We start from the raw sequence: 22,309 nt of genomic DNA, 5'->3' as shown, positions 1-22,309 counted from the left end.
AGATTCAAGCCCACATGGCCCCAGGACTAGCAGGGCTGGGTTACCTGGCCATATTAACCCACAGGCAGCAAGGACATGAGGTGGCCCAGTACTGAGCATGGCATGACAACCCCTCCCAGAAGGGTGAGTGATCCCCACTCCTGGCTGGTCACAGCAACCCAAACCCCAGGCAAGGCTTGACCTGACCATTTTTGCTAGGATCTGTTTTCCTCCTGGAGCTGTGGTGCAGTGTTCATCCCACGGTCCTCACAATACCTCTGGTGATAAAAGGTGGCCTCAACTGTCAGGTTTGGAAAACCAAGGGGCTGATTCTGGGCTGGTGCATAGAATATCATCAGCATAACTTCACTGGAGGCCGAGGAGCTACCCCAATTCCCCCCAAATGAAAGTCTGACATAGAGAAGCAAAGAGACGCACTGTGGCCACTCCAAGGGTCACTGGATGTGGAGGTTGGGCATCCTGGCTTCCCAGTCCAGCAGCACTGCTGACATAGCTGGAAATCACACCCAGCCATCAATGAGTCTTGCTCGAAAGAGCTGAGCCTTGAAGAGAACCAATCCTCAGAGCCAGAGAAAGGTTTCCCACTTCCCTTAGTAGCTAAAATTCACTGTCTTCTCTTTTCAGCAGGAGTGCCTTCAGTTTTTGCTGCCCTTCACCTTTGGCTGCAGGAGGATGCCAGCAGGCATGCAAAGGCTCTGCCATCCAGCAGTTATGTCTGCAGTGGGTGACATTATGATATTTGTCTACTCAGGGAACCTGGGTGACACCCTTCAGCTATGGTGTGAAGGGCAAGCAAAACAATGAGAGTCCTCACAGGGCATGGGCACAGTTCCCCAGACTTTCATCACAAAAATCTCACTTGTGCCCATGAGGAGCCTGTGCTGGTAGATGGAAGCCCTAGTTTTACATATCATCAGAAGGTGTAGTGGAGGGAGCTGCAGAAAAGCCATACACAATGCAGTCTAAGGCAGTCAGAGCAGGCACTTCAGCTGGAGACCTTCCTTGCACCCATCAGACATGCCACTTGTACCAGGTACATTTCCACAGCTTTTAATGTAGCTTAACAACTGAGTTGGAGACAAAGGAAAAGGCACACTGTACAGGAAAAAAAATCCCAAAATGATACCCTTTTATTTGAAAAGCTCTGATGAAACAACTTTCCAAATGACATCCCACTTAAAAACCAACGGGAACCAACCTAACTATGCAACAGTCACACTATACAGATTGCATCCTATATTTTCAAGATGCCTAGATATCTCCTGTAGTATTTACATATGTATCCGTTAGGTAGTAAAGTTTCATTGCAATTTGTTTCTTTCCACCCCACACTTATTCAATGGCAAAAAAAACCCTTGGGGATGCATTTGCATTTTTGTACAACACTTCCAAGCAAATGGCTAGGGATATTTTCCTGAGAGAAGGCTTGTTCTTTGAAACTCTTGCTTTAACAACTGGAAATACAGAAAGTGGATGCATTTTTGTTGCGCTAAAAAGCCTAAGGATGCCTAGTTAAGTTTCTCTTTTAAATTATTTACGTACCATTAAGTTAAAATGTTTACATTCATTCATTCGTATAAAAACCGTTGTTAAATCTTATGCAAATGATTTAACACTGATTGCTGCAACGCAAATTGCACTTCTTTAAAAAAATTATTGTATATATGGAAGAAAAAATATCTGATTGCTACCCTGTTTACAAATTTTGACTGACTCCATACAGTTCAGCCGGGAAATACGGACTTTCATAAATCTCAGTCACAGTGTACTTTTAAAGTTACATCGCAGTCTTGAAAATGAGTAAATATTTTAAACCAAAAAAACAAATCCCAAAATCTGCTTAACCAGCTGGACCTTGTAGGACTTGTACCAAATGTTGTGATTTCTTCCAGGCACATAGCTGGGCTCTGAAGAGCAGAGCAAGGCACGCTGAAGATGGAAGGCACAGAAGGAGAAGTCTGACAGGGTGAAGACATCAAATGTTTAGTGTGAGAAGTCTGTGCCAACTTAAGCTGTAGGCACTTCCGACACTCATTAAAAAGTATCTCACTATCTCTGGTAATTAAAGTCTTTGCTATTCCCTCCCCGACACTGACAGTTTCCACCAAATTCTTAGGAGAAAAGGCGATGAGCGAATGAAAACAACTACACAATCAGAAAGGCAGCACTGCTGGGTAAGTCGAGGATGTATTTCTGGAATCTATCAATAGGTGTGGATTTATCTCTTCCTTTTTTTTTCTTTTTCCCTTTTTTTTGGGGGGGGAGGGGCGAGGATGTAGATTTTTGAAGGGGTTTTTTTTGAGAGTGTAAGGCTGCATTAGCTATCCCCGGTGGTCATTTGCATTCCCTACATTTTTCTTGCATAGATGAGGAACTGGACGCTTCGGCAAAGCCTCTTTCGGAGGCAGAAAAACACCTTTGCCACCAAGGTTAAAAAACTATTTCAGAGGAATGGTCTTTGCCAGCACTCTCGCTGCCGCTGTGCCCGCTCCACAGAGGAAACTGCGCGCGGACATCTGGGGGCTGCCAGGATCCAGCTTCCCTCACACCAGGTCACGCCAGAGCCAGGGCACACCAGGGATCCTGTCTCACAGATGCTGTCACTTCGGCCGTGGAGGTCAGGCTGACTCCTGTGTACAGCCCGTCTTGACCTGAATACTTAAGGTTGTTGCTTTCGGGACTGGTGCTCTCTCCAGGGCCAGACATCACCGACGAGCTCGCCTGCAGGGAGGGGGAGAGCAAAGAGAGATTCATTGAGCAAGTGAGCTTTGCACTCACTGGGGTGTCAGTGAGAGCACAGCAGGCCCAGGGCACAGCCATCATCTCAGGATTTCTGTTCAAAACCAGGGTTTGCCCTCTGCTTGCCCCTGAGCCCCAAAATCCTGAAACAAGAAATGTTTCAGCATCAGCCCGGTTGCCCAGCCCTGCTGATGGGAGTGATATCTGTTTGAAGAGGTGGAAAAGAAACCATATGATGTGCAGAAAAACTTGGAAATCAGATCATGATGAGAAGGAAATGTGCATGTGTCCCACTGCCCCCTACTGAGGGGACACAGGTGCCAACACAAAAAATGTTATCTGGGAGTTGTGGCAGCAATAGCTTTTCTTCCCCATGGGAGAAGTCTGATACATCCCAATTCTCCAGGAGCAAATACAGAGCACCTCCTGGAAAGCAGCTTTCTTTGGGCTCTTCAGCCCTTGAAATGCTTAAAATCATTCCTGACCTTTCAAAATAGCCACAACCACTTTAGCCCTGCAGGAGTAGCCACTAAAGGAGATGCTCTTTTTATCTCCAGTGGAGAAACACTATGCCTTTGAAGCAGGAGCATTTTTGTTCCACTGCCTGCACAAGACAACATGCAGGGGAGCTCTGGTAGGCACGAAGATGAACCTCTGAACTGCACTGGAACCAGTCCATTTATTTTAATGGAGAAATGGAGAGTTACAAAGACAAAGGAACAATCATTTTTTCCATGAGGCTGAGCAGATCCGCTAAAGAGGAAAAATCCACAGTGCCAGACAGAGAAGGGGCAACGTTTTCACCTGATAAAGGAAATGTTTAAGAGCTGACTTCATGCAAAATTAACTCTTGGATATGTCAACTTTAAAACCTTAATTTACTTGTTAATGGATAGTCTTCGGATGAAATTCCTTTAAAAAAAAAAGAAGAAAAAAGCTATCCTAAACTGTGGCTGCAGAAGCTTCCTGCCTGCTGTTTAAGTACAAAGTATACATATTTAATCATTTTACAAGAGTAGAGCTCTTGGCTCTCCTGGAGCTGTGCCAAGCTAGAAGTCCTGACATAGGAAAAGCAAGGCTTCATTTATTCAAAGGTAATTTCCAAATGGTGCAGTGCAGGGCTCTTGCCATGCTTAACCCATGGAAAACCTCACCTTCTGGAAGAGATACTCACTGCTAGCAGTCATTTTTCTCTGAGATGACCTGGGCTCCAGTATTTTCTTAACCTGTTATTAAAACAATTGACTGCCGCTATTCTTCCACCCAGTCATCAGCCCTGATCCCACTCTGTTAGTCTCTACCCAGAAATGAAGATAATGAAGGGGGAAAAAAACCTATCTGTCCCCCCAAAACAGCTGAAACAGCTCTAATCCTAAGAAATAAGTTTTATCCCTCCTTCAAACATACAGTTACCAGTTAATGACAATGAATTTCTGTATCCTTTTTCCCTGTGCCTGGAGAATTCAGTGAGGCAGGTTCCACACAAACCTTTGTGTACAGTTTTGGTCTTGCATCAGCCTAGCTTTTCAAAGCCTTCTTTTTATTTCAAATACCTCAAACAGATTTCTGTTAGGACAAAAGACATCATTTCTAACAGCTTCAGTCTCCTCACAGTGGAAGAAGGGTTCAAATTAGTGTTGAGCAGTGTTTGCTCAACCTGAGCTAAAAATACTAGGAGCTGCTTTGAAAGGTTCCCGTTTGCCCATATTTGCCACTGCTGTTCTGGTAGGCAAATATCTTATCACTACCTGTTTTTTCCGGGCTTGGAAAGTGTAATTCACCTTTTTCCTGATTCAGCCCTACAAAGGTGGGGTGCAGGGACCCACAGTTTCCATATGGGGTTATCAGGTACCCCTCCCTCGGGCACCCCAGAAGGGAGGACATGGAGGCATGTCCTGTTTGAAGACTGCCCATCCCTGCCTGCCCAAGGCCAGATTCTGGCTGTGTGAGCCAGGACAGGCAGGACCTGGGCAGGACTGCCGGGCCTGGAAACCCCACCCCGGTAATGTCATGACAAATCCAGGCAGCTTGGGCAGCTCCCAAAGTGAGACATGGAAAACAAACTTTAGCTCATGAAGAGGACGTGGCTGAATCACAGTCCTGTTCCTGAGCCTCCCTACCTTTGCTCTTACTTTTCCAGCCTTAATGGGTGAAAGATGACCAAAGTTGCCCTTATATTAGAGGAGTTTTTTTGGCTGGAATAAATAAGCTGAACAATGCCTATGAAGTCAGTGGGATCGTCTAGTTCACAACTGCTGCCTCTGTCAATAAAAGGGTAATGCCTTTATTTTCATGGGTGAAATCAGATAATAAGATAAATAATCAACTGAAGGTCAACTTCCCGAGGAAAAAATGAATGAAGGCCATTGGGAAGACCCTGCCTCCCAAACTAACAGGGAGGCTGTGTTTGTATCTGCAAAGGTTGTTCTTTTTACCCAAACCAGCAGGAGCTGGTCATGAGTCAGACTCCAGGTAGGTTTTCTGGATCAAAGGTGGCCTTTCCATTGAGGACCTGCCCACCACGTACAAGGAAGACTTCTGCCAGAGCCACGGAGACAACTAGATTGCACCCAAACCTGCTGTCAGCCCCTTCGAGGTGAATTCACCCCTGCTAAAGCTGCTCCAGATAAAAACCAGGCTGCTCAGGCTGTGCTGGCCAGCACTTGGGGAACAGCAACAGCAGCTCCAGCTAAAGGACTCCTACTTTCTTCCACCCACTCATTCCTGCACCATCTGCCCACCACAGAGAGCAGGGAGAGGGGATGGACACTTTCCCCTCTGGCCTTCTCCCACACCTCTGCAGCCAAGAGGGAAATGCTCTGGGCAAGAACAGCTGGATGGGGTGGAAAAGGGCCTTGATCTAGACCTTTGGTCTATCAGATAGACCTTTGCTCTATCCACTTAATAGGTTCAAAATGCTCCATGAATTTTGGACGTTACACTTAGTCTGCAATAAGCTGAGTCTCAGCTGAGACTCTCTTCCTCCTCAATTAGCCTAGTTTATTTTCGCAACACTTAGTTGATAACCACAGTCAGCTAAAATACACTTGCAAAGACTGCTTTCGCCTATAACATGTTGCAGCAAACTGGTGGAGCCCTTAATTTTCCAGCCTCAGCCTCCCTGCAATAGCTTCCATCCCCAAAAAGAGCACGTTTTCCCAATACTGTCACTCCCTGGAATCTGAAGAGCAAGTCTTGGCACTGCAAAATGACAGCTTTTTTACTGATGTAACGACCCTCTTAGTACACAAAGTTGTCATTTCTTACTAGTCCAATTGATCCTTTTGTTTATACTGCAGACGTGTAAGTTTACATATCTTGTAATCTCCCCTTTGTATTATAGCAACATAAATCTGTGGTTAATACTTCATTAATTTCCTAAGGGAGGCAACTTCCAGCATGGCTTGGAAAACTGATGACCCATTGCTGTCAAGGGCTGTATGAGTAACTGGCTTTATTGCTTTGGCAATAAAGCAAAACCAAGCAAAAGGTATGTGTCCATATGCATATAGAATTTTGGGATAGAAGCAAGAATACTTTCTCCTTGCTTTTCCCCACTGAAACAAAAAAGCTGGATTGCTTCCTTCTGTTTGATATAAAAATGAAATGCTCTCTTTTGGATACATGTACATAGAGCAAAGAAAATTATTCATTGTCAAAGAAAAAGACTCAGTGTATGAAACTGAGTGGGGAGAAGAAAGTAGCATCCCATTTTGTCCAGGAGTGAAGACTAATGCAGAAGAGGTAGGAGACCAAGAAAGATTTAAACTTGTATAGAGTATCAGATCTTGCAGCATACTGCCCTGTCTGCCATGCTATTTGGTGTTTTAGGTTGCCACGTTCCTCATGTCTCCTGTTGATCTTATTCCACCTGGTTTAGATAAATATTTACTCATACCAGGACTGAGGCACCGTGTTCCAATTTTCCAGGTGAAAGTCCTACCAACCATGCTGGTGAGGCTTTCTCATAGAAACTCTGTCCCAACACCTACAGAATTATTCCATACCAACTAGAATCTCATCATCAGATAATCTGAAGGACCCCTGGACACTCGACTTCCCAATATCCAGGTGGTCAGCATACAGTTTTAAGAGGTCAAATCTCCAGTTCATCCAGACTCTGAGATATACTCTATGGACACTGATTTCCCAGTAGCCAGCATGAATGTCCTACCAATTTACTGCCTAAACCCAAACAAACAACACCACCTCTAACGAGCTCATGGATCTTCTTCTGACAGAAAAAACAAGAAAACAAATGCAGAAGAAGCCATTCAGCTAATCCAGCCCCATCTGTCCAGCATTTTGGAGACAGTTAAAACTGCATTTTCCTGTGATCTCACCACAGCAAAGGAAATATGCCGAAGCCATCTCAGTCAGTTGTCTCATTTCCCATCCTACAAAATCGAAGAGCCAGTGCTGAACCACTTCTCAAGGTAAAACTCCACGGGAAGTAAGCACTAATTTTACCTCCTAAATTTTTCTGTGGTATGCAATTCTGGTCCTTCTGAGAAAACTCCAAACTGGACTCATAGGACGCAGCAGAGTCTTCTGAAAGAAGACTTCCCCTGGTGCTGCTGAGCCTTTTCTGACATCAGTCATGGCTCAAGGAGCCTCCAAGTCCTGCCATAAAAAGCAGATTTTACAGCAGGTTTCATATCGCCTTTTATCCTAATAAGGGAATGAAGTCCTTCTGGTTATCACACTTGTTGGAGCCCCTGCATGGAAATGGATGGGTTTGCACTGCAGACCATGCCCTTCGTTTGGCAATTTATTTGGTGGAGCTTTTCCCTGTACAATTTCAGCAGCATCAAAGGGAGGGCAGGTATAGATGCAGATGAAGGCTGTCTAAGACCTTCAAATATTCTTTTTATGGGGATGTAAGGAAACTTTATATATCATGCAGCTGGACCCTTTCCATATTAGTAACACAGGACACCCAGTACTTGTACTGCTTAGGAAGACAGAAATAAGCCTAAATCCCAGATCCAGATGTGAATTTGGCAAATAGCCCCTTTACAATGGGACAACGAAATATCTCCGATCCAAACACTTCTACATTTTGGGATGTTTGAAATCAACTTTGCCCCCACAGCAATTCATTAATTGTATCTCTTAAATGTTTAAACTTCAGCTAGAATGTAAAATCAACATTTAAGGTTCTTGCTAATTTGTCTCAGAATTGGCATCATATAAGATTCCCTTCATGAAATGGATAGTCTCAAAGACACTGCCAAGAGTAATTGCTGCCCTTCTCTTTCTCTGCCCTCCCTTATTTATTTTACTTTAAAAGAGATAAAGAAAGGTAGAGCAAAAAGTGCATGTTACTGACACGAATTCTGCTGAATTTCATTTCCATTAGATTTCTACATAACTGGAAACTTTTTTGGCAGCCTCCCACAAAAGGCATAATAAATTGCTTTTGTACCAGTAGAGGAATTTGTTTTCTCTGTTTCATTTAACAACAACATTGCTGTGAATTTCACACAACGATTTCTAAAATGTCATCAGATTTCTCTGCCTAATGTCAATTTGGCATTTCCCCCTCTTCACAGAATAAAGGCTAGAGAAACAAAACCAGAGCAAAACAAAAACAAGTTGCCATGCCCATTGTGTAACGCATGGGGAATGAGCCAGGTTCACACTTCAAGCAGGTGCCCGTGCTTTGGCAACCCCACCAGCACCACGGTCAGGAATCAACACTAGTCTTGTTAAAGTGACCAAAGATTGCAGAGCCTGGATTCATCCATCTGAGGGGTTTTTTCCCTCCTGACATGAGCTGGAGAAGTTTATTCTCCTTGTGCAAAGCCATTGCCTATTCTCGGAATAATTATAACCCTTTGATCTATGGATGGATCGACTCAAAAGGAAAAAGAAAAAATAATCAAGGAAAACAGAAGCCTAGTAGAGTATGTTTACTTCAGCATGTGATCAGGTTACAGGCTGCCTCGCTCTAAAATGCCTACATCCCTTCACTCATGATGCTCATCATCCACTCACTCACTCACTCACTCAGTCATAATTTCAATGGGCTTTTTCAGTGCTCAGTCCCTTCCAGGGGATTTAGACCAGTTAGAAATTATTTTGCATCCTTTGCAGCCAGTGATCATGTTCCCAGATGATGTCTGGGACAACAGGAGCCAGTATTAACAGTCATCACTTTCTACCTGAAACCTCCAGTCTCCCGAGTCCTCATCCCTTTGGATTACAAACGCTTGGGCAATGCCAGGAGCCCAAGTGAAGGATGTGACCATGCCCACATTTTCTGACAACTGCTTCCCTGCAAATTCTCTTTTCATTTACATACATCTGGGACTGGGGCACAGGGGTGGGAGATCCATAGCCCTTCACATAATCTGGGATGGAGTCAGAGGGATGCCCATATGTCTGATTGCTGCTGCAACTTCCTCTCTTCAGCACATGTCACAGCCTCTCTCCATCACTTCCTTTCATTGAAATTTTTCACAAGGGGGTATTTGCAAGTGCTTTGCATATGCAAGGCACATCTGACCAAATAATGGTGGGGAAAAGGCTGGGCAGATGTTACCATGCTGCCTGCTGGATATAAGGGGACAGATTTTCCCAGCTGTTGTGCAGGTGTCCTCTCCCAGTCCAATCTACTATGGAAAAATCAGGGAGAACTGAAATCCTGGCACTGGGGATGCCCTCACGTAACTAAGAGCAGCCTCAGGGTCCCTCCTGGGAGTTGCTCTTAGTTGCTAACAGCTCTCAAGGAGTCTTTTAGCTCACAATCCATGCCCGTACACCATCCTCCTCTGGTACCCACACTCCATCTGATAGAATCATATTAAAAATGGTACTACTAAAACTATAACAAAAAGATTATTAATAACATGTTGGCATGCCCTTCCAGGGAGAAGTACTACAGAGAGGAAGTCAGGTTTTAGCCAGCCAAGAAGGCAACAGCATAGTGGAAATGAGATCTTGTCTATATGGTCTGTCCTTGCCGGAGCAGCAGGCCGCTGTGCTGCCTCAGTCTCAGCTGGGATTGTGCTTCCATTTCTATCCATCACATACATCTCACCACATTGCTCAGGATCGCTAGTACTGCTTAAGGTAAAGCAAGGAAAAATTGGCTATGTTTTTTCCTTTGCAAATATTAAGGGAGAGCCTAAAACAGTGCATAGTAGTTCATTGGGAGAGCCTGAAACCCAATTCCGACACTTTTCAGTTACTGTTTCTCTTTTTCTATGGGATCTGTTTATTTTCCTGGATTGACAGGGTTTTCTCATGTCAAAGACAAGCCCTTTTAGTAATAATCGTAGTCTCACAGGATCCAAACCCAAAACCCAGTGCCTCTGAAATTGGGTGGCCCTGTCAGTTCACAAACAATCACATTTGCTAAAAAATGAGTTTTTCCTCCCCTTGTACAATGAAACTTTGTACATCAGAAATTAAACTATTGAAAGGAATTTGGATGTTGGGAACACCAAGACATACTGAAAAATAGCTATTATAAACAATGTCTTCTTTTTATTAATAAAGGACTAAAGAAAGCCACATTAGGAAAGCTTTTCAAAGAAATGATGTGACAGACTAAGGGATACAGAAGGCCGAGAAGTGAGGGGATATGGACAGGAGCAGCCAAGGGGTTAGAAATTAATCTACAATAAGCTTTGCAGCTTTAGCAGTCGTATTTATCACACATGCTGAGTAAAGAAAAGAAGTTTGAGATTGTTGGAGTACATGATGCAAAATAAGGATCAAAACTAAAGCAGGGGATGATCAGCACTCCTCAGGTGCTCCTCTGGAGCTCGGTGCTGCCAGATGCTGAGCATCTGTCCCCTGAAGAACCCTCTGCAGGCAGAGGGGTGAACCCCTGTGCACTGCAACCAGCAGGGTTGCACTTGGGTTTGGATCAGGATTTAAATGCACATTTTAGTTTAAAACAAAAGCCTTTATGATTTACTTCATCCAGCAGGATAACGTTTTGCTGGGTTTTACTGGTCATTTGGGATAATGCACAAAAATATGTATACATATACTTATATGTACATATATACATACATATACACATACGTATACATATAGATATACACATGTATATAAAGCAGCTTTTGGAAAACATGAGACCAGCAGCAGCACCTTGAATTACAAATTCTTATCAGATCATTTAAAAACAAAAGGGGGGTACATGCATAATCGTTTCTTGAAATAATCAGTTTGGTATGATTTATTGTCTTCCATCCAAAAGAAAACCTTTGAAATGAAAGTATCTGAATATTTAAAAACAACTGTCTTGGGTTAAGCTGTGGGTAACAATCATAAAAATTATGTAGATCTTAATTAAGAAGGTTTGCAAAGTACTTCAGCTTGTCGTTCTGTTTACAGCTATATGTAATATCCTCCGAAAATCTTGTTCTGGTATCAGCTAACAAAACTGGAAAGTTTGTTTAGATTATTGTTCTGCTAGATAAGATAAAAGCTGTGATAACATTGCCCAGTGATCAGTCTGCTTGCAGATACAGACACTTACCCCTGAGGCTGCAGTCTGTGCGCTGGGAGAAGCAGTTTTGCTACAGTCATCTGAGTTAGTAGAAGATGTGGATGTCGGAGTCATAGGAACTGCAGTAGTACTGTTACCTGAAAAATTGGGAATTGGTATGAAAAAGAAATATTTTTGAGACAGAGACCAAAAAAAAGCGAACAAAAAATCAAAACAACTATAAACTATTGCAGCTACACTTTCTTATATTTTATATTTACCAGAGCATGCCTTCGATTTATTTATGTTCTTAGGTTTTCGCTTCCTTGTCTGAATTCCTTCTTTTTTCATAGCAAGAGGCCGAGGAACCTGAAAAAATTAAATTTCCACACCAATCACAGAGCTGCATATGTAGTCTAATATCAAAAATCAAAATACACTACAAGATCACATGTGATGTTGAAAATGTCTGTATAGTAAGTCAATTTTTCCTGTGTCACAGTACTAATTCTAAAAATGATTGCATTTTATTCAGGCAAAACAATAGCTTGATTCAAAGGGAGTTTTAGCTGATTAAGAAAGTAGGCAAACTTTTTTCTTGATGCAAACTTGACAGTTTTTTCCAACCCCTCAGTCAATCCACAGAAAGAGAGCATAGAATTAGGGAAAACCAGCATCATTTGGCAATAAATCATAAGAAATTAAATTGGGTGGGGTATATTTGATCCTTGATTACTTATTCCAGTCAGCTAGGAATAATCTCCAGTGCCTGATTCTGGAAAGAAAGAATGCATATGAGAAAAAAAAATTTCTCCTCATCCTGTGAACCAGCTATGAAAACCATATCATCACAAGAAAATATCTTAGGACAGAAACTTTAGAATCCACATAGAAGGATTGGCTTAATATTTGTTCCTGTAAACAGTTCTGTCCATAATACATTTTTATGTTATCTAAATTTATATTTATAGGGATAAATTTATGTTTAAATGTGCTCAAAAATCATCTATGTGTTTATCACAGTGATAATCATGACACAGAAAACATTGGCTTAAAATATATTTTAACTTCATGGTAACACCAGTTTGGAGAAAGGCAATTCATATGCTTTCTCTCATTATAATGTTTAAACCTGTGACATAATTTACTTTTTTTCTTGAAGCCTAAACCATGTCTCAATCATTCCTAATGCCCTTGCTCTTCAAATGCTTATGCTTGACTGTAATGCAATCCACAGAGGTCTCACCCAAAATATGCTCCGTCACATTCAGGACTGAGCTTTTTTCTTACTCTATTATTGCCTAACAAAGGCTGAAATTGCATTTAAAGTTTTGATAGCTTGAATTACACTTGAACTTTTGATGGCATAGTTATGTCTGTCCATGAAAAATTTTCTCATTATAGGTCTAGGGATTTTTTTTCCCTGCTTAAGTTTAAATCCCAGTGGCAAAAACACCTCTGCTGTTCATCCAGAGGTAGTTTCTTTATACAAACCTGTTGAAAGAGCTACAGTGGCAAACACATAATTTGTCAAAAGCATAACATGCTAAAACAGCACAACCATTTTCTAATGTCACACATATTTCAGTTGTTCCGTGCGTTTCATTTGTCAATTTTTTGAGGATCTCCTCTTCCCCAAAGAAGCATCAGAGCTGGCAGAGGATCTCCCTTACCCCATGGAGCTTCATGTAGAGGCCACAGGCGTTGCAGACAGGCTCCCCCTCGGCGTTCCTGCGCCACAGGGTGGTGGTCGTGGTGTGGCAGTTGGCACAGGACAAGCCCATCCGCCGTGACGAAGGCTGGAGGCAAGCACAGGCAAACATGGGCATGAACAGGAGGGCAGGAGCAAATTATTTATGTCTTTATGGTTTGTAAAAAGTCCTTTAACACATGGCGGGGATGGTGGGAGCTTTTTTTTATAGTATCTGTCAGCAACACCCCAGAATTAGAACAGAATTATTGTCATATCAGAGAGTGGAAGGATGGTGTGAAGAGGTACTGAAAGTCTTGCAACCCTGAGCAGTCGCAGCAGAGGCAAAATTCACATTTGGGAGCGGCTGACCCAGAGAACGCTGTTCCAACCACCAAGCACTAGTTCTTTTTCCAGCAGGACAGCTAAGAAATATCTCCACTACAACTCCATCGAGCTGAGGAGAAGGCACGTCATTCTCATGCTGCCTCTCCAGCCAGTTCAATGCCTTCTCCTGTGTATGGCGGGTGAAGAGCAGCTCTGATCCTGCCACTGATAATCCTGACTCATCGGAAAAATCAGCCACTTTAATTACCTGCCCTCAGTGGCACCACATCTGAGGAAAACTTCCCTGGGTATCCCAGGGGTTAGAAGTACACCAGCATTATTTTCATGAAAAGATCTTTTAATCATGCCCATTTTATCCTCATACAAAAAACAACACACCTTGTGGAGCGTGTTTTACAAAGCAGAGCCTTTCCTTTGCCAGCAGAAAAGCTGGTGGGTGACAAGGTTCCCACTGCAAACAAGCCATTTATGACACTCTTCCGTGGAGTTTGGAGCCAAGATGAAGCAACTCTGTATCAAAAATAACCGTATAACCCGGAGCTTTATGGCCACAGGCTGTATATCATAAGTGAAGGCAGTCCTCATAAACATGTGAAATGAAGGTGAATGGGTTATAAAAGTCCCTGTAACAAGTGTTCTCTTTTACGTTCATCACAAGCAAAGAATTCCAGCTACATCATAAATCTAGTCTTTTTCAAAGTATTGCATTGTCAAAAAAATATAAAAAAATCTGTGCCTAGTTCTGTGTCTGGCAGCTGAACAAGTTTACACGGAGAAGTCAGTTTTAGAGGACTGCATTAATCTTATTCTGACAATAAAGTGCCCATAACTGAAATTACTAACTTAAGGGTACAATGCCCTTCCACTTGAATCATTTACTGCTGGGTTGTTAGACATAACTGGGTCACCTTTGATACCACAGGGCTGCCTGCCACTGGGGAAACCGATAAAAATGTTTTGAGAATGAAGAATATTCCAGAGTAATAACTGAGTTTCTTGAATATTGTCTGTTTGAGTGTCTTTAACAGTAAGCTGTCATTTTACACCACAGCTCAGAAAGAGCTCCAGATTAAATACAAATTTTGTAATCTTGAATCAGTAATCCATTATTAACTGCATGGAAAAAAAAATCAAAACACCCAGCCAAGTGTAATATAGGCTGAAGTACAGACATACAGTTTTTAATCTTAAAAATCCAAGTCTCAGGAAAGCAGAATTTTTGACCTAGTTATTAAATACATATGCACACAGCATTCGAACTGCGCCCTCAACTCAATACGTGTTTTACATGATCACATCAAGTAAAAGAAAGCTGGTCGTAACACATACGCTTCATTTTCTTTCTCTGCAAGTGAAATGCTGTCAGCTGTTTCACTCTGTTAAATCTTTCTCTTTCCTATGCAGCCTGGTCTAAACCTTCATACATTTTATTTCAATAGCTTTTGCTCATTCTGGTATCTAAACAGACATGGAGTTTTGGCATGTTTTGAAGCTAAAATTACTTTTCTGATGCAGGAATTTTATCAGAAACTTTGGGGCAATCTAAACATGTTTAGCGTTTTCAAAACATTTTCCCTTCTCACCTACATATTTCCAACTGTATGAACACACAGTCATAGTTGATTTATAGTTATGGCCAGGGTACTCAGTAGGGATTGTTACACAGAGCTATTTCAGAGTTGTTTCGCTGAGGTGTCAGGCTGAAATCAGGCTGTAGTATGACTCTGCTGTAGTCTTCTCAAGCCCACCCCTCCCTCAAAAAAAAAAAAAAAAAAAAAAAGAAAAGAAAGGATAACAGAATTGCTAGAACTGGGTGTCAGCTACTTGAAATCTGCCTTGGGCCAGGGTGCCACAGCCAGTCGGGCTCTGACAATCGGCAGATCTGGCCTCTCCGTTGCGTCTGTCCCTGCTAATGAGATAACACCTTGTGTCATGAAATTTACTGGATGACCAGCTAGAAAAAACAGGCACAGAGCAGTAATAAACCTCTAGAGTTAAATTAACTCTTTGGCTTAAAGAAAGGTCTTTAAGCAGAGGCAGGTTGGCTCCCAAGCGCTTACTGTCTGCTCTGATCATCGCGCATTTGGGTCTTGTTTCCCCTCGCTCCCATAAGGGCACTAAATTCAAACGGTTGTGAAATAAAGAACAGTAGGTGTTTTAACCCAAGGAAAACAGGCATGGAGCGAAGCAGCTGGCATGATTGAAAGGGTCTTGAAAGGCTGATGGGTTTGATACGCTGTCTCCATACACAAGGGTCCAAACATCAGCTTGGATTATACTGGTGTGATTTATTGTGGCTCGCTCGGTAACAGCCATTACTGAAGAGCGTATTCTTTCTGTCTGCTGACCTCCACCCAGATTTGCTAAACATAATGTGCAGTTCCCGCTTGTTAAATTTTCTCCTTGCCTATTCAGTGCCAGCCTGAGTTATAAACAGGGGTTCTGGTTTGTACTATTTATTTCCCTCCCCTAGTTTTAGGAGTATATTTTTAGAAAAATTGCCGCTCATTTCTTAGGAGTAAAACAAAACAAAGGCTATTATCATTGTTTAAACAATTGGTTTTCTTTGAATTATATACAAAACTTGCTTACATTCCCAAGGATCGAGCTCTCAGCAAACAAAGCAGGTCTGGAGAAATTCCTAGCCCTCTCAACAAACATTTTCCAACCTTGATTTGTCTTTTTTATTTTTTTTCTTCTGTTGAAAATGTCCAACATCACCAGCAGAAATTTCCTCCAAGCCACTGAATCTGCCTTACTGACGGGGTTCATAGCTCAAAAACCCAGGCTTGACCTATGCCTGGTGTGCAGCTCATGAGTGGGCAGAGGGAGATTTTGGATTTTGCCAGCTCAGAGCCTGGAGATGAGTCCAAAGCAATTCCCAGAGGGCTGACAGCCCTGTCACCCCTCATTGTGACCAGCTGGGCCTGCAAACCTGGTCAGGAGCCCCATTTCAGTTCTGCAGCCGAGAGGATCACCAGGCTATTACACTGATTGTTCTCCCCCAGCCCTGCCCCAAATTTCTCCCTGGCTGACTGGGGTTCCTTGGGGAGCAGCTCCTCTCACCCACCTCCTCCCCTCCCTCCCGACTCACCACTCTCTTTTGGGGCTTGATGAGGGGCCGGCTGAGGCCGTTCATTTTGGTGTAGAGCCCGCAGGCGTTGCACAGGTAGTTGCCGGTGCCGTCCCTCCTCCACAGTGGGGTCTGGATGGAGCCGCAGTTGACGCATTCCCGGCTCTCGGACAGGTCCTCCAGCAGCTCTGGGGAAGGAGCAGAGGGGAGAGGCGGTGGGGCACGGCCGCAGTCGGGAGCGGAGCCGAAACCGCCGCGCCGAAACGCGGGCCCCGGGCGAGCGAGCAACCGGCCCTCGGAAAAGCGATTCCCCAGCAGGGACGGCGCCCATGCGGCGATTTTTCACAAAATCCCCGGGTTTATTCCTTTTTTTTTTTTTTTTTTCCCTATATATTTTAACGTCCCTGCCCCCCTGCCGGCCCCGGCGCAGCGGTTGCTCTCCGAGCCGGAGCAGAGCCGGTGCGCCCCGGACACTAACCCGCCGCAGCGGTCACCCCCGGCCCGCCGTGCACTCCCGTCGGGATCTGACCCTTGGGAAATCCGGCTGGGGTCCGCTCGAAGGGCGAAACCCCCGCCGGGGTGCCCACAAGGCGGAAAGAGAGGTGCACTTGTCTTTACAGGGGAGCAGAGTGGGGAGTTAGGTGCCTGCCAGAATAGCCACTTCCAGAGCCACCCTGGGAGCTGGATATAAAGAGCTATCGTTTTGCCCAATATTCCCCAGGGTCGAAGCTTGGCAAGAATTTTTTTACCCTAACTCTTATTTTCAATGCCTCACAACTAGTAAAGCTTTAAGTTTAGAGGCAGCGTTCGGGGCTCTGGTGTGCCAAGGCAGAGACGGGCAGCGACCACTTCGCCTCTGCTATTTGGTCAAATTCGAGCTGGCGTGTAGGAAACGGAGGAAATGGGAAAATATGCGGTATTGTGCCTCCTGCTTTCATAGTTACTGAGCACTGAGGGGGGAAAAAGGTCTAAATGCACGGGGAAAAAAATGAAAAGAGAACCCACCTATAAAAAGTTAATACTTTCACCCCTGCGAATCTTTGTTCTGATTCACCTCTCCATATTTCGGGGAGGGGGGAATAAACACTTATTTTGCATAGACTGTGCTACATTGTGCAGAAATAGTAAAAGGAGATGTTTGGATTTTTACAGCAGCTTTCGAATCGAGTCTGGGATTGTGTTTCAGACTCAGAGCTTGGTCATTGATTTTTTTTTTTCTTCCCTCCGCTACCTGCCTAAATTCATTGGGTTATTCTTTCACGTTTCGTTGTACAGTGAAAGAGAGCTCGTAAGCGTCGAGCAGCTGTGGAGACAGGGCTGCGGGGACACGGCGGGCATTGAGCTGAGAAAGAAATGGCCTTTTGGCCCGCACCCACCCAAATACATTTCTCTCCTTCCTTCGTTTGCGAGTTATTAGGCGCTAAAGAGGAACGGGCACACGGCAGAGTCCAGAGAGCACAGTTCAACTTACGTTGTCAGCTCCTAGCTCTTAGCACATCGCTAAGATTTATTAAGCTTTGCACTAAAAGCGCCATTGAGGACTGTAACCAGGAAAATGCTTAAGACGTCAAGGACGCTTGAACTTAAACAGTTATTTGTCTCGGCTATTTATTTTATAACATTGCCTTTGTGCCTGCAGAAGGAAATTCTGCCGTGACAATATTTCTCGAGCATTTTAAAATATTTTTTCCCCTTAGAGGGTGAGTAATACATTTATCTCCGAAGAAAACAGAGTAAGTTTTAATGTTAGATATTGTTTTAATATCTCTGCGAGCAACGTTAAGAATGCTTTATCAAACTGTCTAATATTTAGCCGTAAAAAATATATTTAGGTTATAATTTTCCTACTGTTTTGAGACGGGACAACGTTTAGCTTCGGCTTTGCTGCCGCGTTTTACCTTGCAGGGGCAGAAAACTCTCCTGGCCCAGGAGCTCCGGGCTGCTTCACCCCGCGTTACACTGCGATGCGGGTGCCCTGGAACCCGTCCTTTCCCTCATCGGAAGGCTAATCCTTACCCCTCCGGCTCCCAGCGCTGGTGGGACGGAGGCACACAGGCGGGAGAGACCCGCGGGAGCACGGGAAGCCGCCGTGCTCCTCCTCGGCTGCCCTGACACTCCTGCCCCAGCCTCCTCCAGCCCTCGGCTCCTTCACTTCTCTTCTCTGCTCCTTCTTACTCACCCTTCTCTCCCTTCCGTGAGAGTCTCCAATCCCACGTCTCTCCCCACCAAAAAAAAACCCAAAACCAAAAACCAAACAAAACCCATTAAAAAAAAATCCCAGAACACACCAAAAAAATCCCCACTAGACAAAAAAGCCAACTCTTTTTTTCCCCCTCCATCACCTATTTTCACACTATAACTCTTGGAAGTTGAGTTAAAAAGTCAACTTTCTTGTCATCCTGACATGCGGCTTCTCCGCATTATAGCACCACTATAATTTATTTTCTTCCCTCTGTCATGCTGTTAAACACCAAGAGGGAGGGTTGAAGTGCTTAAATCTACTGGGTATCATTGAGAGACGGGAGGAACATTGTGTGTATAGCCCCACAGAAAGAAAAAAATCCATGGGGTAGTTTTCTGCAACCCTGCACTGAAAGAGAAAATCACGGTGTCTATAAAATATATGCACCTGGTGGGTAGTTTATGATTAAAGCAAATGTTGATCAAGTGTGCGTGTATGCATACACAAATATACATAAATATATATACATAATATATATGCATAACATGTATAATAATATATATACATAGCCACACACACCTCTCTGTACACCTCTATTTATATATACATAGATCTATTCTAAAGCTGAAGAGATTGCAACAATGGTTAATCTTTCTGCCTCTGACTAAATCATCACAGCTCAAACTCCGATTCTACAATTAGTTCAACGACACCGAGAATATCTTAAACTAAAACAAAACGTAAGGATGGGACACCTGGGAAATGAAAGCAAAATCCCATCAGGAGGTGCTGTATTTTAACAGCAGTTTACAAATTAGGTTTCCTCGTTCATATTCGAGGTTTTACTTGGCGCTTTTTTTTGCCTTTTTTTTTTATTATTAACGTCGCAGCGAAGTGTTTTTTAGTTGAAACAATCCAAAATGGGCTAAGTGAGCCCCTCCAATTTTCCTCTACGATACAAGAAAGATTATCTTGCAGTGAATTTGTCACTGTTTCACGTCCAGATGACCGCGTTTAGACAAAGCAGGAATGTACTGATTTGGAAAAATTAAAAATTAAATTTACACCGGGTGATTCGTTTTGGGATCTTTGAGCTTGTAACCCCGATTGCCATACTCCAAACAATGCTGCTTTTTGGGGGTGTGTTTTCCCCCTAATTCCACGCAAACGAGGGGAGTTACCTCCACTCCAGAACAGCCATGGTCTCGGCACCGCCGTCCTGCTACCGACACCAGGGACACCCCACGCCCCTCTCGGGGGCGACCCCGCCGCCCCTCCAGCGGGCAGCCCCGGCGTGCGGCGACCCTCCCTGCCCTGCCCTGCCCTGCCCTGCCCGCCCTGCGCTGCCCGCGGGTCCTACCTGCGCTGGGTGCTCGGACGGGGATGGGGGCGGCTCGGCCCTGGAGGCAGTGCAGCATGGAGTTCTCGAAGGGCGCCGTGGGCCAGGCAGGGGCGAGCTGCGGCCCCACGTAGGACGTGTAGGGCCCCGGATAGGAGCCATTGAGCGGCCGGGCCAGGGGGCTGTACTGGTCCCTAGCGCCCAGGCTGTTGCTGTAGGCGCCGGGCTCCCGGGAGGCTCCGTTGGCCACCGGCGGGCTTGGGGAATAGGGGAAGCGGCCCGAGGGGTGGGAGCCGCCGCCGGTGCTGTACGAGGGGCTTTCCGCGGCCGGCTGGGACCAGACGGCGTGGCCGCCTCCCGGGTGGCTGGGCTGGGCCGCCCCGCTACCCTGCAGGTAGGGCAGCGTGGGCAGCATGGAGCCCACGCGGGTCGTGGGCACGTAGACGGGCGAGCTGGGCGTGGAGTGCATGAAGCCGCCCGGAGATCCGTCGTAAGGCGTGGGGCCCTGGGCGGCCGAGATGGCGAGGGTCTGGTACATCTCCTCGGGCTGCTCGGCGCCGAGGGCGCTCAGCTTGGGGCCGCGGCTGGACCAGATCAGCTTGTTGGCTTGGTCTAAGTCCGCGAAGAGCAGGATGTCCTCCCAGCTGGGACGGCCGGAGGGATGGGGGGTCCCAAAGTGCACGTAGGGGGCGAGCAGCGACCTGCCCTCGGCGGAGGGGGGCGGCGGCGGGGCCGGCCGGTGGCTGTCGTCGGTCTCCGGCCGAGCGGTCTTGGAGGAGCCGCGTTCACCCTGGGAGCCGGAGGAGGAGGAGGGCGAAGGAGGAGACGGGCGCGACTCCCTGGTCGCGAAGGGGCAGGAGGAACCGCCGGCGTCCGCAGCGCACCGCTTCACCGCGCACCAGCCGCCTTCAGCCACGGCCATCCAGGTCCCCTTCTAGCCGCTGGGTGTGGATGGGGAAGGGCGAGGAGGGGAGGAGGAGGAGGAGTGGAGGGGGGGATCCGCAGGGCAGGGCGGGGAAGGAGGACACAAAAGAGCAGGGAAGTGGGGGAGAGAGAAATAATAATAACAAAGTTTGCAAACAGGACAGCCCGTCTCCCTCCCGTAATGAGATTCATCAGGGCTTATCTGGCCCCTCTGAGAGCTTAATCAGTCATGTCGCCTCGGCGCTGTTGTCCCTCGCCCCGGCGGAATGGGATCAGGCAGCCCAGGTCAAAACGGGCCGGGAGACGCCAGTCCCGCGGGGCCAGAGCTGCGGCTCCGGCCCCGCTTCCCGCACGGCGGGAGGGCTGCTCCCCTGTCCCTTCGCATCCCGGGCTGCGGATTTGAACATGAAGCACGCCGGGGCAAACGTGGGCGTAAGGACGTGGGGAGAGAGGGGAGCTAGTGGGGCATTTTTCCCTGCCTCAGCCAAAGACCCTTCCTCGGCTGCTGTCGCTGTTGTTATGATTATTTCAATGAATGAGTCATTTGACTCGGTTCCATCGAGAAAACAATTAGTAAGGCGATCCCTTTAAGGTTGCTTCTCCGGAGAGCAGTGTTAGCTCTTCCGCGCATCGCCTCTCTTGTTTGCCTATTTGCAGCCCAAGGTCACGGAAAGGAGGAGGAGGGAAAGGCACCCGGGAGACGGGAGATGCGCTCGGGCCGGGCCCGAAGTGTGCGCGGCGGCGGCTGGACGCGGGCCGAGGCCGGGCGGGATGTGCCTGCCCTAGGGGCCGGATCCAGCCGATAGCCCTGGCTGGGGGTCTGCCGCGAGCCCCAGCACACCTTGTGGGGGTGGCACTCGTCCCTAGCCGAGCGGTGTCATTTCGGAGCCGCCAGCATGAGAAAGGACGGACAGACAGACACGCAGAGGCCGGTGCCCAGCCTCTGGGAGAAGGGGCAGAAAGCGAAAGGGGACGCAGAGAAGTAACAGCAAGACAAGCGGGTGGCGAGGCTCTCAGAACCTCGGGGCTCTCCAGATAACCGCAGGCCCAAGAATACAGGACACACACACACACAGAGCCCCCTCGCAGATAGGCACCAAATACGTCTCTCCCTTCTGCGAGATAACTGGGAGATAAGGCTCCGGCAGATAAGGGCTCCAGGCACCGGCATCAGATGTTTGCCCACACAGTCTCCCTCGGGCTCCCCCAGCCAGGCGCAGCCGCCGCCGCGCCGCGCTCCCCTCGGAGCGGCCGAGGGCAGAGAGGCAGCAGTGGAAGACGAGGAAGAGCGAGCGAAACCGCGGCGAGGCAAGGAAAAGAGAGGGGCCAAACCTGATGCCGGTGCCCCGCATGGGGCCGGGGCGCGGGGCCGCGGCGGGCGGTAAATCCAGTGCGGCGGGGGCGAGTGGCGGCGGCGAGTCCGGCGGCGGCGGCCGGCGGCTCATGTATAAAAAGGAGAGAGGAGGCGCCTCTCGCAGCCCTGCCGGAAAACTGCAGGCAGCCGGCCCTGATTGGGCTCGGCCAGCCCTAAACAAACACGGGGCTCCGCAGGGGTGCCAGTCCCGGGG

General features: G+C 46.5%; 1 protein-coding gene across 1 annotated transcript; it reads right to left on the bottom strand.

Moving 5' to 3' along the window:
- Positions 1 to 1,098: 1,098 nt before the first annotated feature.
- Positions 1,099 to 22,202, bottom strand: GATA6 (GATA binding protein 6). The gene is made up of 7 exons (XM_085052684.1): positions 22,074 to 22,202; positions 19,839 to 20,758; positions 16,318 to 16,484; positions 12,859 to 12,984; positions 11,467 to 11,554; positions 11,237 to 11,343; positions 1,099 to 2,721 (listed from the first exon to the last, which is right to left on the bottom strand). The coding sequence occupies exons 2-7, from the start codon at positions 20,737 to 20,739 to the stop codon at positions 2,554 to 2,556; spliced, it is 1,557 nt and encodes a 518-aa protein (XP_084908810.1). The 5' UTR covers positions 20,740 to 20,758; positions 22,074 to 22,202; the 3' UTR covers positions 1,099 to 2,553.
- Positions 22,203 to 22,309: the final 107 nt, after the last annotated feature.

This window comes from Lichenostomus cassidix, chromosome 2 (genome assembly GCF_008360975.1).
Source record: "Lichenostomus cassidix isolate B80296 chromosome 2, HeHo_3.0, whole genome shotgun sequence".
Lineage (NCBI taxonomy): Eukaryota > Metazoa > Chordata > Aves > Passeriformes > Meliphagidae > Lichenostomus > Lichenostomus cassidix.
Note: the sequence above shows the minus strand (reverse complement) of the source record. Positions and strands in the feature narration are given on the sequence as shown.